Below are 12,640 nucleotides of genomic sequence, written 5' to 3' on the forward strand. Positions count from 1 at the left end.
GTAAAAATGTTTTGTAATTCCTAGGAAAGCTGAAATAGTGACTGTACCAAAATAAAAATAAAATTTTACTCAGGCATGGAGGAGAAATAAGTTTGTGGATGAGTTTTGCTTAATTAGTATTTTAAAGAAGGATTTTGTATTCCTCATTCTACTTTTATTTGAATTTGCATTATAGAAAGTCAAAATAGGCATACAGCAGAAAAAAGGTGAGAATTATTAGCAAGAAAGATAGAAAATATAAGATGTATGAGTGATTGATTTTAAGGATAGGTATGCTGTTGATAGATGATGCTAATGCTATGGTATATGAAGTCGTGGGTAAAACAGGCAGATATTTGGGTCATATCACTGAGAAAACCATAACATGAACATTTTATTAAAGCATCTAAAATGAATGACTGATAATACAGTATTTTCTTGATTTACTGAGGTAATTCGAGCCACTCCTGTTTGTTAAATCGAAATTTTCGATAAATCAAGCTCTTGGTCAACTAAGTATACATTGGAGCACTTTGGCTTTCTTCTTTATTCACGACATCTTCAGAGGTAACTAAATTTACAGGGATGGAATGTCAGGTAACCCTTTCTTGGGTGAGGGATTAGTGGGTCTCATGACCTGAAGATGTCTTGAATAAAGACAAAGGCCATATTATTTTTTTGGGAGACCTGACCTGACTTAATGCAATGTCAGGTGGAGGTAGGGTGGGGGATAAGTGGTCTCATATTACTGACCTTCTGATGGAATGTCAGGTTACCCTTACTTGAGTGGGGGATCTGAAATAATCTGTAACATTCAATGCCATAATATCCTGACCACTGGGGCTAGTTTTGCAGACTTTTCCCTGTGAAAAGGTCATAATTTTGAGCAACATATTATTGTACTCACTTAGTACTCAAATGTACTAAGCTAAAGGACTAAACTTTTTATCTCTTGTGCAAACTAAGAGATGTTTATACTCAATTAATTGCTTACATTTTTACTTGTGTACAGAGAAATGCCCTTAGGACAATTATTTCTTTTACCTGTATTGTATAAATATATATGTGTGTGTGTGTGTGTGTGTAAAACACATATAAATAAATAATAATGGGAAAATACTCTCACAAATAATCAGAAACAAATTTATTAAAAATGTAAGTCTACCCTCAAGTCCGTACTTTATTAGTAAAGTAATAAAGCACGGACTTGAGGGTAGACTCATATTTTTAATAAATTTGTTTCTGATTATTTGTGAGAGGATTTTCCAATTATTATTTATTTGTATGTGTTTTGTGTGTGTATGTGTGTCTCACTAGCGTAGCTAGGGGGGGCGGGGGGGGTCCGCCCCGGGCGGCACTTTTGGGTCTGCTCATCACCCATATCTGCAGCTACTGGAGACGTTAATCCATCCCTTTGTATCGGCGGCAAGTTAATCCTTGTCGTGTCTGACCTAACACCTGACCCACATCATCACGGCCACGTCATGAGCTACACCCTTGCTATGCGCCCCCCCCCGCCACACACAACCTGTAACCTGTTGAGGATTAAGGAAACAACTTCAAACAAGTACGCCAGTGAGCTCATGTGGTGTGGGTCAGGTGTTAGGTCAGACACGACGAGGATTAACTTGCCGCCGATACAAAGGGAAGGATTAACGTCTCCAGTAGCTGCAAAACCATGCAGTCTCGGGTCATATCAGTTCATGTACAGCCGACCAATCCACCAGTTATAAGCAATTCACTTTAGTTCTCCACAAGTCTCCATCGTGACAAGACGAGGGGAGGCTAGACGACTTTTAAGTTCTCTTGTGTTTTCGATCCAGTTATTTACTTCGTTGGAAGACATAATACTATAAGGTAAGAAATATTAAAGTATTGGTAAAAAAATATTGATGTGACTTTTGCTGCGGTACTGAGATTAAATATTAAGATTTTGTTTCACAGCATTGCGATTTTATACTAAGACACTATCCTCACTGGGGTACAGACAAAAGCCCCCCCGACAAAAGCCACCCAGACAAAAGCCCCCCAGACGAAAGCCACCCAGACAAAAGCCCCCTACTTTGATCGGGGTGGCTTTTGTCTGACAACAGTAAGGCAAACTATTTAATATATATATATATATATATATATATATATATATATATATATATATATATATATATATATATATATATATATATATATATATATATATATATATATATATATATATATATATATAAAAAGAGTGAGTCACTGTGCAATATGTATTTTTGTAGGGTCACGGGGGCAAACTCAAGGGCGCCCGGGCACACACTCTAGCTTCGCCACTGGTGTGTCTACACACACACACACACACACACACACACACACATATTTACAATACAGGTAAAGGAAATTACTGTCTCGAGAACAAATGGCTCCCTGTCCCAACCTCAAAAATACCAGCAATTTTAAAACTACTCTCAAACATTCTTGGGTACATCCAGGGTGTCATTCGCGAATAATAGAGGACTGCAAATTAAAATCCGCGATTTTAGGGGGCCCCTGTATTTATCGTTTTTATACATTTAGTACATTTGCTGTACGCTGAAGTAGGTTTTACTGTATCATTAGTCTCAGGTGTGTGAGTATTAGTGGAATTAATCTCGATTGCGCAAACTAGTTAATTAAATCGAGCAAAAAATAACGAAAAAATGCCTTTTGCTAAATCAAGAGTTCGTTATATCGGTTCCGTTAAATCGAAAGTACAGTTTCTCCTCGACTTATGACATACTCGACTTACGACAACCCGGACATACGACCACGACCGCCACGGTCGTATAAAATGTTTTTCACATATATATTCAAGTCCCGAAACGTTTTGTCGTAATGTGACCTCGTACGACAGCGTGGGCTGGGCCGCCTCGTGGTACAGCATCCACGCCGTAAAAGATCTGTTGAGGTTTGGCCGTCGTTGTTGTTGTTAGTGATCGCGCTGTGTACTGACTCAATTTTCGTTTCTAATTCCCTTTAACGTGACTGGCAAGCGTAGAATTGAGAGTTCTCATGGTGCTGAGAAGAAAAAGAGACAGTCAGTTACTTTTGAGATGAAAATGAAAATAATGCAATATGAAAATAAAAAAAACGGTAGCAACAATTTCATGCGACCTTGGCTTCTCTCACTTGACGATATCAACAATTTTGAAGGACAAGGAATGAATTCGTGAGGTAGTGAAAGGATCAGTACCTATAAAGGGAACAATAATAACGAAAAAAAGACAAGGTCCTCTTCATGAGATGGAAAAATACTTGTGATGTGGATGGAAGATCAGCTGCAAAAGCATGTACCCTTAAGCCTTCTAACCATACAGGCTAAGGCAAGAAGCCTTTTTGAAAGCCTGAAAGAGCAGGCAGGAGATGAGTGTGACCAAAACTTCACAGCAAGTCATGGGTGGTTCCAAAGGTTTAAGAAACGTTACAGTTTGCACAGTGTAAAGGTGAATGGAGAGGCAGCAAGTGCTGATGTGGGTGCAGCCGAAGCTTTTAAGGAGGAGCTAGATCGTGTCATCTTGGAGGGAAATTATTTGCCTGAGCAAATTTTCAATGTGGATGAAACTGGCTTATTCTGAAAGCGCATGCCAGAATGGACATACATCTACATAGGGACGAAAACCTTGCCGGGATTCAAGGCATTCAAGGACCGAATCACACTTCTGTTGGGGGGGAACGTAGCTGGTTTCAAGGTAAAACCCTTCATGATACAGTCAGTCCTCGACTTACAACGGGGTTAGGGACTGATCACCAGGTCGTAAGTCAAATTGATAATAAGTCGAAAATGCGAAAATAATACATAGAAAATCTAAAATGGGTGTCTCTTTTTCTTCTCAGCACCATGGGAACTGTCACTTTTATGCTTGCCAGCCATTTTAAAGGGAATTACAAACAAAAAAATTTCAGTACACAGTGCGATCACTAACGTCGGGACTCGAAAATACGTAATTTGAAAAATATTTTATATGAATGTGGCGGTTGTATGTCCGGGTAGTCGTAAGTCGAGGAGTACCTTCAGAGAACCCAAGGGCTTTTAAAAATGTCAGCAAGCACACGCACACTGCCAGTGTTTTATCGCAGTAATAAGAAAGCATGGATGACCCTAGCACTGTTTGAGGATTGGTTCCTGAGTTGTTTCATTCCAATAGCCAAGGAGTATTGTCTGCAACAAGGGGTTGCATTCAAGATTTTATTAATTTTAGATAATGTTCTGGGACATCCACCACACCTGGACGACCTGCACCCTGATGTTAAGGTAGTCTACCTTCCACCTAACACTACCTCTATCATCCAGCCCATGGATCAAGGAGCTATTGCTGCTTTTAAAGCGTATTATTTACGTACGACCTTCGCTCAGGCTATTGCTGCTACTGAAGGTGAGAAAACGCTCGGAGAGTTTTGGAAGGACTACAACATTTTGCAATGTACAATGAACATAGCTGCAGCATGGGATGAGGTTACAGGTCAGTGCATGAATGGAATATGGAAGAAAGTCCTGAAAAGATATGTGAACAGTTTCAAAGGATTTAATGAAGATGAAGCAATTTCTGAGATTAGTAACAAGATGGTGCAGTTGGGTCAACTGCTGGAGTTAGAAATTGATAATGAAGATGTTGAGCAGTTGGTGGAAAGTGTAGAAGAGCTAAGTAACGAGGATCTTATTGAACTGGATGCACAGAAAATTGCAGAGGAAGAAGAGAGACAAAATGTAGAAGAAGAACCTGCACCCCCCAAAAAGTTTTCAGTGAAACAAATGGCAGAGGCATTTGCTACAAATAATAAAGGAATGCAAATGTTTGATGGCATGGATCAAAATTATGAGCGTTATGCCAAAGTTGACAGACTGATCCAAGATGCACTTGCTTGCTACAGGGAGATTTAAAATGCAAAGAAAAGGCAAACTGTGCAGTCTAAATTGGACATATTTTTTAAGAAGTCCACCACTGCTGCCTCTTCATTCCCTAAAGATGATCCAATACCTTCAACAAGCAGGTATGTTAGCCTGTCTGAAGAAAGCAAACTTGATGACCCACCCAGCCCTGTCTTCTCCTCTGCTTCATCCAATTAATGTAGTCTACATGCTTAATTAAAAAATTTTTGAGGCCCTGTGTGCATTCAGCTGACTACATTAAAGGTAAGTTCACAGTAACACTTTATTCATTTTTTCATTATTGATTACTTTTACTGTACTTTATTTCATTTTAGAATTTCTACATATTATTTTTGCTTTTTCGACTTACAACCAATTCGACTTATGACCTGGTCGTGGGGACGGAGCCCTGCCGTAAGTCGAGGAGAGACTGTATACTGTTCGTGTGAATGTGTGTATGTGATCTTGATTCTGACTTTCCCTCCATTGATATTGGAAACCTCTTGAAAGAATTAAAAATGTAAAACAGTTTTCCTTATATTTCTGCAGAGATTGTTTCTTGAAGATGCCTAAATATTGAAGCTGATAATTAGTTAGTAAGAAAAAAAATGGTATGCATTCTTGGTTCAAGTTTCCAACCGTCCTGTCCACTGAAATTAACAATACAATTATCTAATTACCCATTACAGTATAAAGGAATATTGAACTTTTGGACTAAGTAAACAATATATGAAGTGTGGGTAATACATTGGTCAAGAGTTTTAGCATCTTGTACAAAGCCAAAAGACCATGCAGTAGACCAAGGGAGGCATTGTTAGGATGATGTACTGTACTCATTTCATGTTACCAGTCTTATATTTGCATCACTCTTGCATGCCCTCATCATATTTTAACCCTCTCAGCCTCGCACGACACCATTGTGGCGTCGAACATAAAAGGCGAAAAAACTTACGCTCAGCCTCGCGACGCCAACATGGCATCTAATGGGCTATGTTTTCAAATAACTCAAAACTATTCAGTGAAACTGACTGAACTTTGGATGTCATTTGACAGACGTCTTTTTCATTGTGTGGGCCTTATCACCTTCCCCGAGATGGTCTTGGTTATCGTGTGCATGGCAGCACAGCATGAAGCCAGTGTCGCTCTGGCCATTAGAACGAGAGGAGGGTGTGCTGCTTGGCCCTTTAATTATTCCATGAGTTTTTGTGTTATATTATTTTTCCTTATTCTCGTACCACGATATTGTACTTGCTTTGTTCTTTAATGAACACAATAATACAAGGAAAATGTGAATGGAAATCAAGATGTGACTAAACATTTTCCTACTTTTTCAACTTATACTCTAAAAAAAGTGGCTTAAATTTCAAGAATTTTAAACTTTTTGTGGTTTCATACAAATTTTCAGACAATTTTATGCTAGAAGAGGCCCCATTACAATTAATAAAACATTTCCATGGCAGTGAAATGAGCCCTAAAAAAATAAATAAATAAATAAATAAAATATTTTTTGGCAAAAATCTCAGAGGCTGAGCGTATGTTTTCATGCACGTATGTGTCTCAGGCTCTGAGTCTGAGAGTGTTAATGTACTGTACAGGTATTCTGTATTTTCTTGTGTGTATGTGATATCCTTACAATGACCTCTGATTTACATATTCAATATAAACTGAAAATAATACAGCTGTACAGTAAAAAAAAAAAAAAAACTACCAGTAAGTGAAAAGTACTGTAGCTAAATTTTCAGACAACTTGAGATGTGAAGGGCGGAATCTCTTTTTTGCTCACATTAAATTAGCACAAGAGCCAATCAGTGGCCTAGGTTGAACCACCACCTGAGAGGCAACACACGCACGCATGCACACACACACACACACACACACACACACACACACACACACACACACACACCTTTGTAATTGAAACCCATTCCCCAAATATGTAACTGTATATTTTCAGCCTTCTGGCTGCCAAGCTCTTTCAATAAACCGTTAATTATTATTATTATTATTATTATTATTATTATTATTATTATTATTATTATTATTGTTATTGTTATTATTACCTGGTTCAAACAATCACAACATGAGGATTTCTTTCTCATTTTATAGCTTGACTCCCTTCACCAGGCAGTTCCTGTTAGTTCGCAAGCTGATTTTGGGAGTCTTAAGAAAGTTGATTACTCTCTAATGACAGCTGAGGGTTGTCTTACAATTTGTAATCCCATCTCGTCGCAACTAACACCTCTAAAGATATGGATTGGAAGCAAAAGTTCACCTTAAAGAGTATACTGTATAGTCCTTAAACTTAACAATGTCTACCTAGCCAGCACACACACACCAACACCTAGGGCTTCCATCTTGATTTCAGTGTCAGTCTAATATTTGGAATTCAGACCTCAGTTGCTTACCTCAGCAGATCTCTCATTCTCAGCTCTGCCAGCTACTGTTAAGCTACATTTTGTGCTCTGAATTGGTTACACCCATAAGGGTGGGTTAGTGGGGTTTCCTACATTCTGAGGTGTTATCATTAAGGTAACTTTGTTTTTTTTTTTTACATTTGTATTGTTTGTTTATATCCAACCAACTCTAACAAGACTGGGTCCATATGTCAGTATATTGATTGGCCTGAACTCTTAGGTGTCTTCAATGCAATCGGTCTTCACTCAACTCTTCTCCAATAAGTCCATGTGATATGACTTGGTGTGGGGCTATGATTAATATTGGTGTTTGTTTAACCAGAGAACCATTTTTAACACCAAGGCACTGAATGATACTTATAGGGGTTATGTTTGACAACCTGATTTTTATTGTAATTCCTCCATCTCCTTATTGTCTAGCAGCTTTTGGCAGAGTGTATAAATGAAAAATATAGAATTAATCCTAAAATTCCCCTTTTTGGTGGTGCCTGCAGCAAATTGGCTTGGATACCTCCCACCCTCTAGGTTTTGTGGCTTAGTCAGCTAAGAGGTAAATGAAAAATGGCAGATAGTCTTTAACAAGATGACAGAGCCATACATTTGGCACAAAGTTTGCTAATTGGTTAGGCGCAGCTACTAAAAAACCTGTTCCTGGATGTATTGGGTAGGAAAGGGATGCTGGTTAACAATTTCTTAGAATATCAACTTGAGGGATATTTGAGGATATTGAATGGCTAAATTGGCAGCCTGTATTATGAGAAGTCACCTGGCCATGGGCTCCTACAGAAAAAGGATTTCAGGATCAATCTTGCATTTTTTTTTTAATCCAAGTCCATGTAGATTCAGTTACACCACCACAGTACTGAATGCACTTGACCTCACATACTTGATTCCTCAGAAAGTAATTTACAGTGGTCCCTCTGTTAACGAGCGCCTCGGTTAATGAGATTTTGGTTAACGAGTTACCTTCCATAAGATTCTTAACTTCGGTTAACGAGCAATCCCTCATTAACTAGTTTCTTACGAGCCGACCTCAACATGTTTTCGCTTGCAGTTGGCGGTCCACCAGCTGTAGTATTAGTCCGCCAATACAGTAATCGGTTCTAGGGCTTATATTCCTTACCATTTTAGTAAATATCAAGAAGTTTATACTATTCAATAATTTTAAAAGTTTAATATTAAGTTTTTTAGTCATTTTTAACAATTATTGAACATAATTGACGGTAAGGAAACTAGTTTTATGCGCGCCATCCAGCCTGGCAACACACCAAACAGGTGCCAGTCTCTGTCTTTTCGGTGGAGGTAACATCTTGCTTAAGACTCTCTTCAACTAAATGCTTTTTTCTGTGTTTGCAAGCAAATTATTGGTCATTTTGAAATTTATTTTACATATTGACAATATATAATGCAGTGCAGTGTTGATTTAAAGAAAATAATCTTGAATTGCACCAAGAGAACTAAAATTTTATGGGTGAAATGGCGCGACTTCTCTTCCACCCCAATGGCTTCTCTTCTCCCTTCTTCTAATTCTAATTCCCATCATCATCATCATCATCCAGGAGCCTTCTACATACACACCTCAAAGTAAGTGTACTTTTCTACCTTTTTTGTTGAATTTAGGCAATTTTCGGTGAGCTGGAACCAATTACCCAAAAACACATTGAAACAATGGTTTCGGTTAACGAGCAACCTTCTTGAACGGATTGTGCTCGTTAACCGAGGGACCACTGTACTCATATCTTTACCAATTTTTGGAACAGTTAGTAATTGTCATTAGAGATCTCGTCAAAGAAAAAAAAGAAAAAGGAAAAACTCAGAAACCAGGATTTTTTAGAAATTAATCATTGACTTAGCTTTTTGCTTGCAGACCAAGGTGCACCATGCTGGGATTCCAATCTAGCTGTTGCTTCAGGGTTTGTCGAGCCAGATTCAAGAACCACTAGAGAAGCAGGAATTTCCTCACTTTCAAGACCAGGTAATTCTAAATTGATTTGGGTTGTGAATCATCGAAGGCTCCATCATGCCTAGATTGATGATTTAAATACCACTAGAGTAGCATGTATGCATTTCTATTGAGTACAAACAATACAGAGAATTAATGTTTTTAGTTAGGGATTTCCACTCATTATGTGAACTAAGTTGCAACTTACTAAATTCTTGTCACCAATTTCATGTGTATTATAATGGATTGTGGAGAGCAAAAACTGATGCCAAGTTAATTTCTTTTTGCATTTGATGACTTGATGTGCATGCTTAGAGGACTCACTAATCTTTTGGTTTAGATGGAGTTGTGTGGGGCAGTACTGGCATGGAAGACAATATTTAAGGAAGAAAGTTATCATATTTATAACGTATTATTATGTCCCATATGAGAATATTGTCTATACCACTGCACCACAAGATAGAATAAGAAGAAAATATGAAAGCAAACTCAAATGAAGAACTGTTTTAGGAAAGGAGTAGGAACGTGAAATATGAATGAATGGTCTGAAGTTGGTTATCATACACAACACAAATGGTTTATTTGTGGGTAATACAGGTTGTACCTCTCTAGTCCGGCAACCTCGGGACCTGACCGGTGCCGGACCATGGAAATTCACCCTTTTCCTGGATAGATAGTGACTTGTGCTTATGCTTGGAAGCACTAGCACCACTTTCTCTGCATCATGGTCTCTTTGAAGACATATTGAAGGGTTAAATGTCGTATAGTAGCTTCTCAAATTTCGCGAGTTTTTAATTCTTAACGTATTTTATTGGAACACAAAAAAAATAAATAAATAAAAATTTTGATGGCGGAATCTTGAATTTCGACGGGTTTGAACGACCTGCCAACATGCAGACGATGTGCATAATCGTGTAAACAGCGTCATTTCTCTTATGTACAAGAGATTCATTATTGTTTATTACTGAATGTCTTTTTTATTGAATTAATGTTTATCTGTGCAAAATGAGCAATACAATTCATTAATAATACGTAGAATATTAAAACACACGAGGAAATGACAGCATTTTTTTGTTGATTACAAAGCCAGTGACTGACTGGTTCTACATATAAAACTGAAGAAAATAAGACCTTGGTTGTAGCTGTAGTAAAATTAATATGGTTGTTTTAAGTAATGTTATTTAATGTTAATAAATGGAACAATAGAAGTAGCTAACGATAATGGTAAAGAAAAAGAGAGATCGCGTATGTAAGTGCGCACATGTGAAAACATATCGTCATTACTTTACATAAGAATATGAAAGCAACACTTATTTACTGTTCATATATATTTTAATTAATGTTTCTGAATTTGTTTTTATTGAATTAATGTTTGTGTGTGCAAAATTAACAATACAATTTATTAATAATACGTGGAATATTAGAGGAGACGAGACGGCTGCCGGCATTGTTTATGTTAAAGCTTACGAAACCAGTGACTGATTGGTTCTACATATAAAACTGAAGAAAATAAGACCCTGATTTTAGCTGTAGTAAAATTAATGTAAAAAAAATAATATGGTTGTTTGAAGTACCTGTAATGTTATTTAATGTTAATAAATGGAACAATATAAGTAGCTAACCATTAATGGTAAAAAAAAAGTGAGACTGCGTGTATGTAAGTGCGCACATGTGAAAACATATCGTCATTACTCTACATAAGAATATGAAAGCAACACTTTACTGCTCATATATATTGAAGGGTTAATTGTTGTACTCTGTATAGACAAGCAGAGAGAGAGAGAGCTGCTGGATGTAAACAAACCTTAATTTCCCGCGGCTGTTTTTTTTTTTTTTTTAATGGGATTAGACCACCCGGGCATAGGTCACTGACCCACATTGGGGCCTGAGGGGCAAAAATTTAATACTCCTGTAATAATAATTCAGATAAAAAAAAAAGAAAAAAAAAAGCTGCATATCTACCTTAAACTTTCTTAAACTTTGGGTCTTTTAACAAGGAATTGGATGCATAGTTCAGTTCTGTTTCCCCAAAATGTGTTTATGGAGTAAGGAAAGATTGAAGAATGAAGAAATGATGTTGCAACAGTACTATATTATAATTGGAGTGCTTGATTTGATGAAAGATATGCAGTAATACCCAATAATCCATTTACCTGACATTTAAATGACAGTTGTTTTTAAAATTACTTGCCAAGTGACACATTTATAAACTGTGTTCCATAGGCCTCTAGGTCCCCCAACATTACCCCTGCACTCATGGCCATGCCTCAGTACACACACACAGTTATCATTGAGTGAAGACAGTATGTGTCTCTATCTAGTGACCCAGAATCACCTATTTAATGCGATTCAGGATCTCTTCACCATGGCTAAGCCAAATTAGATAGATCATATATTCTTTCATTATTCATAAGTGTAAATGAAAATATGCTTTTTAAGAACTTTACTTTTTTGTGAAAATTGTGTTTATGGTCTGAGCTATTGCAAAGATGACAATCAACTCTCTGCCACAGCTCAGCCAAGGTAGTTGAATGGTTTACTCTTTCATTTCCCATTATCTTGCATGCACATCTTTATTTTTGTAAGATGAAAATATGATATTGAAGAACTTTTATTTTCTTGAAAATTGCAGTTACAGGACTCCCACTCTTCTCTCACATTGGAAGCTAATTGCTGTTCCTAAATTGTATGAATATGTTTTATCATCCTTGACTTAGCCACACTTCTAGATATTGTAATAAGCATTACAAGAGTGTTTACATTTATGAATTACTTTATTTATTGTTTGGCTGGTGTGTTCATATGCAGGCTGTGATAATCCAAGAGTGTTCCTTTATTCATGTTGTGTAGCTCAGTGCATTGAGAAATAAATGTATCCTGATCACAGTGATCTGGCTCAGGCTTCTTAGAAGGTTCTCAAGTGGAGTTCAGAGCAGGGATTGTTGATAACTCATACACTGGTTGTTGGTTATTGGGACACTAGACTAAGAGCGTCCCACCTTCAGGACTAATATGATCTACACTTGTATTTGTTAGGATACAGTCATGTGCCGGTTAACGTCCGACCGCATATACACCCCAAAAAAAAAGTGACGCCTGCTGAACCACCACTCCACGACCCCCTGACGGAAACACGATGATCCTCCCCATACTGGTCAGATATTATGTGTTAAAGGAATATGCTTCCCTACTTAGGCTTTTTTTAAGCATTTGCCTACAGGTGAAATGTTAACCTACATCTATTGAGGATAAAATCTTTCACCTACAAATTGACAATAACACATTTGCTGTAATCAGACATATCTAGTTGCCTCAACAATTGCAACCCCAGTTGCAATTGGGGTTGCAATTTCAAATTCTGTGTCATTACTAGGGAATAACGAAGTCTCTGGTGCACTGCACTCTAAGATTAAGAGAAAA

The 12,640-nt window shown here is 37.4% G+C and overlaps 1 protein-coding gene across 1 annotated transcript in view; it reads left to right on the forward strand.

The window, feature by feature from the left end:
- LOC121863326 (microtubule-associated protein futsch-like) overlaps positions 1-12,640 on the forward strand; it is a 114,052-nt gene that overhangs the window by 83,179 nt on the left and 18,233 nt on the right. Inside the window, exon 20 of the mRNA XM_042361950.1 lies at positions 9,146-9,253. Within this exon, the coding sequence (XP_042217884.1) occupies positions 9,146-9,253 (108 nt within the window). The remainder of the gene's footprint in view (positions 1-9,145; positions 9,254-12,640) is intronic.

The sequence above is a fragment of the Homarus americanus genome, unplaced genomic scaffold, assembly GCF_018991925.1.
Source record: "Homarus americanus isolate GMGI-L3 unplaced genomic scaffold, GMGI_Hamer_2.0 scaffold46197, whole genome shotgun sequence".
NCBI classification, from domain to species: Eukaryota; Metazoa; Arthropoda; class Malacostraca; order Decapoda; family Nephropidae; genus Homarus; species Homarus americanus.